Raw genomic sequence first — 6,000 nt, 5'->3', positions numbered from 1 at the left:
TTTGTAACTGTGTTTTCAATGGTGCTAGACAAATGACGTGTATTATTATTATTATTATTATTATTATTATTATTATTATCATCGTCATCATCACATTCGTTGTGCAGAACTGTTCGTCATTTACAGGATAATTCCCACACCTGTAGCTTTTCAGAGGTAATCAAATGGCTGAAATCCCTTTTCTTGGCCTTCTTTTCAGCGTTTGCCATTGTCGTCTTCGTGAAATGCATATTCATTAGGGCGTTTCACTGCCTATTTATAGGCAACTGTGGGCTGAACATGAAGCCGGCAAAGCTGCGCCACATTTAGAGTTGATTGTGATTTATAAAGGAAAATTGACGTGGGACGTGCGTATGCACTGTTTTATAAATCAGACTATTGTTTCATGCTTATGCAACCTTTTGACGTGAATCCTAAGCACAGTTTTATAAATGAGGCCCCAGGACAGCATTGCACTTTAGAAAATACCCAAAAGCTCAAGTCATGGGTTTTATATCTGGGTTCTATATATACTTGTGAAGCTGCGAAAGAGCTGTAGAGAATATGCAAATGACTTGGAAATATGGTTTATCACCTGTTAAATCTGTCAGAGTAAATATGAACACATGCAGTACCTATAGCGGATCACAGAATAGCATGCTGGCTAAGGAAAATAAACACAAACATGTTTACTAACAAAGTGCATAACCAAATGATTCCATATACCAATGTCTTTGGTACCAGGAGACTTCTTAAGAACTGTTCAGCAGGTTTTCCTAGAATATTTTACTTCCCTTAAATGTAATCCTGAACAAGCCTTCCACACTGCACTGTTCCCTTTGTTTGCCCAAATAATGTCTGGGCACGCACAGGCCTGTAACACCCTGCTCCACCACCAAGACAGCCCTCCCGCTCCTCCAGGAAGGCAGAAACCTCACAGTATACTCCCCTATAATCTCGTGATGGCAACAGTGCATGATCTTATGATTGTACTTATAATTTATCTAGATACCTTTCGATGAAAATCCAATGTGGTGACCTTGACGCGTATGTAATGAACTTGTTCCTTCCTCCATATATAATTTGGATCATAACCTCTTTATACCGTCTCATAACAGCTAACAGTGCCTGTACATGCAACAGTGGCGGTCATATAGGCGGTGCAGCTGGTGCAGTTGCACCAGGGTCCCTGTTTTTTTTTTTTTTTTTTTTTTTTTGGGGGGGGGCATGGGCACCGGGGCGCCTGGTCTAGGACAGCTCATCTACAAACTTTTAAAATCATTTTACAGTTTCTCACCCAATTAGAACACGTCCTACTTTTAAACGGACTAGTGCCTTTTCCTAAAATCGGGTTTTCATGTGCCACGGTTGTGATTAAAATTAATATTTTGAGGACGAGGCCCCGCTGAAAATGAATGGTGAAAAGTTAGCTCATCTGTTAGTGACTCTATAATGTAAGGCATTGCACAACTGCAAGCCACGCTCCTCATGGAATATACAGATTATACATTGCCAGAGCCATGAATAGCAGGCTGTGTTTTTCGTGTCATTTAGCTTGTGTGTACTTCAAAGGCATACTTTGCTATCTTGATAGGCTACAACCAAACAAGACCTGGTCTGTATCATTGTTTTCTCATTGCTTGTATGACGTTACATTCCAGTCCATCATCGCAAGCCAAAATCAGCCCCATCTGAAAAAGACACCTTGAGCTAGGTTTTGAAACAGCTGGTTGCCCAGTTTGACCAGCTCCATAGGCTAATCCCAGAATCCCTCCAATCTCAACACCGTGTACTGTAACCGCTTTATGTTCTTGGCTATTGTCGGTTGCATCTCACATATGCTAATTCAGAAACATTTCTGTACATTAGTGAAACGTAGCCTATGCCATATGGTGCTTCATATGTCAGTTATCAGGGGAAAATTTGACCACTTACTGAGATTACTGCTCAATAATGCAGGGCGTTATATATAGCATATACATATATATATATATATATATATATATATATATATATATATATATTTCCGGAGCACAGGGTGGAGGAGGGTTGTAGTGGAGTTAAGGAGTATGCACTTTCCAGCTAATGGGACTCCTTGTCATGACAGGCTATTTCTGACCACTTTCAAGGTGGCAGTTAGCTCAGCTAACATTAGCTATTGATAACTATCTTGTTAGTTACTTGTAGCTAGCGATACAACTGTACAAAGCTATAATTAAGCTAGTCAACTTAAATAAAAGCAATTTCTTACACAACTAATGTGTTATTTCCCTAGCTATCTATCTATACTTCAGGCCTTTGTTGCCCTGCTGCTCTAGGATCTGATTTCGCAAAATATCTAAGGAACATTATGTCTGACCCTGGATAAATGCATAATATACTTTACACCACAAATTTGATTAATACAAATGTTCAAAAGTCTCGCAAACGATGTAGCCTGTCTCCCAATAGCCAAAGTTACTCATGAGCCAAATAAAATCCAAAGTATTGTCTTTAAAATATCTGTCTAATGGTAGTGTGTGTGTGTGTGTGTACGTGCATGCGTGCATAGGTTATATGTGATTGCGTATGTGTGCCTGCATCTTGGTTTGCATTTTTTGTCAGAGGAGGAGCCCACTCTAAGTACCTGCCATCACTGACCTGTAACACATACAGTATTCCTTTGCAGTTATTCCAGTTGTCGTTCAGTGCTGTGGTTTAGAGGGTGTATACCTGTGGTGCAGTGTAATTGCCCCAAACAGGAGCGAAAATCATGAAGTGTGTATGATTGCTCAAACAATAACAATAAGATTTTTTATTCATAAATAAATATTTTTTATTTACAATAGAATCATAATGTCAACACAACTTTTAAATGCGACCATGAGAATAACAAGCCAAAGTATCTCTCACACGTTTCCATTACCAAAGTCATTCTCTGTTACAGTAGCACGCATTATACTTCAGAGGTCATTAACACTGCACAATGAGAACAACATATTTTCTACCATTAAAGGCTGGCATTATACAGAGTTTTTGCTTCATCAGATAAATGTCCTTGCTTTTAGCATATGGCATTGGCACATTTATATTACACAGTACACACCTGCACCAGTGTGGGCTTTTTGGTGGCTGCTAGATAAGCATGAAAAATAAGACAATGAGACAAAGATGCACTTGTTTCACAAACAGATCATGAATATAAGCATAAATACTATTTGCAGGTAATAGATTAACTGTGTTGTGCAATTATATTTTGTATAGCATAGAACCTGGTGGAAATTGCACTTTCTGAAGCAACATGTTTTTGGGGGATTTCTCTGTATTGTGGACAAAAGCAACTCTCCAAAACAGCAAGACACTGCAAATGGTCTTGCTTGAAATCAATATGAATAATTTTACATGTATTTATGATTTATATGTTAACACATAGAAAGCTTTACCTTGGCATCTATGATTTATGTATTATGGGGTTTGCTAACTTATTTTTTCATTGAAATGCATATTTATTGGCCTGATTACAATGTGAACTTCACAATGGAGCCTGAATACCTTAAAAGATCTGGAACAATCTCTGCTTTTTCTTCACCATTTTAACAACGCATTTCCTGATCTCCTGTGTCCTGATCCCGTATATGATTGGATTCAACAGAGGGGGAATCACAAATACATCTACAGTAATTAAAATATAAACCTCTGCTGGGAGAAGTAAACTGTATCGATGATAAATCACAAAGAAAAGAGAAGCCAACGATAAATTAATGAAGGTGATTATATGAGGGGAACACGTGCTCAGAGCTTTCTTTTGTGCATCTTTTGAGGCTTTCAGACTGACAGTGAGGATCTTGGCATAAGAGAGAAGCACAATAATAGAAGGGAAACCGACTAAACTTGTCACCACGCATATGCCATAAAGATTAGCCAGACCACTTCTCCCACAGGAGAGGTTGAGGAGAGTCAGGTTGTCACAGTACAGCTTGTGAATGGTGTACCTGCACAGTGACAGTCTGGAAGTCAGATAAACTTGAATCGATATAGAGGAGAGAGGAATGATGTTGGCTGCAGTAAGCAGTGCTTTCACTTTCCCAGGAGTCATGATGGTGTGGTACAGCAAAGGCTTGCAAATGGAGATGTATCGGTCGTAGGCCATGACCGACAAAGTTGTATAAGCAGAAGATACATAGAAATAGGTCCAAAACACCTGAACAAGACAAGCCAGCAGTGAGCTCGTTTGTGTGTCTGAAAGAACGTTTTCCATGACTTTTGGCCAGACAGCAGAGCTTCCTATCAGTCCATTTACTGCCAGGTTAAACAGGAAAATGTACATGGGTTTGTGTAGGCTGGATTCAAAATAGATACCCAGCATCAGAAAAACATTGGCAAAAACTGAGAGGAGGTAGAAAATAAAAGCAAGCATGAAAAATAAGTAATTCAGTGGGCCAAAGGATCCATATATGGTGAATATTAACATGGTGTCCAAAGAGGAGTGATTCATATTTTTTCCTGTGAAGGAGAAATACTTGAACAATATGCAGCTCAGAACATCAGGCTATGTCCAGTGTGTCATTGTAAATAAGAACTTATTCTGGTTCATTGTAGTTAAAAAAAGGAATGAACTCCAAAGGAATGAAGTTCACAAAGGACACTGAATTGAGAATGTTGAATGCATTTCCACAAATAAATTACTCCATAACTTTATGCCACATTTCAAACTTACCGTAAGTCTGCTCTTGCTGCCAGTGCTGTATGAAGGTGCTGACACACAGCACACATTTATATCTTTCTCTGGGTCTTTGCCCATTTGTGTTTCTATTCTGAAGAAGGAGGGAGGAGGCCCCCTCTAGGATGAATTACATCACGGTGCAAGTAGAACCACGGGTCATAATTACCTTATTCTATTATCAGAGAGGGTATAACAGCGTATAGGTTTAAACTACTTTTAATGTTTAATTCAATTAACAATTTAAACTTCGATAGTTTCCTTTTGAATTAAACCACTGCATTTATTGTATGTGTGTGTATGTTCTTATTCTCTGTAATTTAAGTGTTTCCCATAACTGAGATGTTTAAATGGGGTCAAACTCATTTTGGCTGCTCACATCAGCTCATTCTTTATTATTCCGGTAGATGCCACACATGTAGTTAACTACATTTGAATTTGAAATCAAAATTTAAAACGAAATAAAAATAAAAATATTCAGCCAGCCTAGTTAGTGAGGTTAAAATTAATAGTTCATTTTGTAATATAATAATTGAATTCATGAGCAGATAGGGAATACCCTTAAAGGTACAATAGGTAATATTTTTGTGTTAAAATATTGTTACAAGACCATTGTAAATCCCTTCCTATCATTGAAAAACGCTCACTGACATGTTGACTTACCCTCTACCTGTGTTTATAGTCCTTAAATTCGGGTTTCAAAATATGCAGTTGACGGGCCGGCAGTCTGTACCAAAACATCTATAGCTGTACAATAATTCAAGCTCATTGGTTGAAAATTGGTTCTAATTGCCACAGCCAATGGCATTTCAACTTAAGCGCATTCAAAGAGAAAGGGTGGGATAAACAGTGTTGTGGTTTGAGCGTATTTGTTACTGCAAGTCCTCTCTTGACCGTTAGAAGTCTGAAATTACCTATTGTACCTTTAATATGAAGTCTGTAAATACATTAAAATTCAGATAAGAGAAGAAACATGAATGCTGCTGTAAAGCTTGTGGTAAGCACAGTTCATGGTCAAATCTGATTGTATGCATGTTTCTTGGTGGAGGCTCATTGTCTCTGCCCGTTTCAAGGGCTGTCATTTGAAGGGGAGCCATAGAAACCTGCAGACTCTGACTATGGTCCTTTAGAACAGGAGTAGTAGGCTTCTGCTCAAAAACAGACTTGTGTAAGAAAAGGAACCGCTCACCTAGTCTGTGAGACCTATTCCAGTTTTAGTACAGCTCTACAGAGGTTTTCACCTGTTTAAGCTGGTATTTTAGTTATTACCCCAAACAGGAGTGAACATTATGACGTGAATATTATTGCTCAAACAAAAAAAT

At 38.4% G+C, this 6,000-nt stretch overlaps 1 protein-coding gene across 1 annotated transcript; it reads right to left on the bottom strand.

Moving 5' to 3' along the window:
* Positions 1–3,511: 3,511 nt before the first annotated feature.
* On the bottom strand, positions 3,512–4,453 carry LOC133107378 (olfactory receptor 52K1-like). Its single transcript, XM_061216370.1, has one exon. The coding sequence runs from the start codon at positions 4,451–4,453 to the stop codon at positions 3,512–3,514; it is 942 nt and encodes a 313-aa protein (XP_061072354.1).
* Between the last annotated feature and the right edge of the window lie 1,547 nt (positions 4,454–6,000).

The sequence above is a fragment of the Conger conger genome, chromosome 13 (genome assembly GCF_963514075.1).
Source record: "Conger conger chromosome 13, fConCon1.1, whole genome shotgun sequence".
NCBI lineage: Eukaryota > Metazoa > Chordata > Actinopteri > Anguilliformes > Congridae > Conger > Conger conger.
This window is presented reverse-complemented; position numbering and strand designations above follow the sequence as displayed.

Excerpts from the sequence above, each read along its gene's own strand:
- LOC133107378 (XM_061216370.1), bottom strand. The coding sequence starts at position 4,453 with ATGAATCACTCCTCTTTGGACACCATGTTAATATTCACCATATATGGA.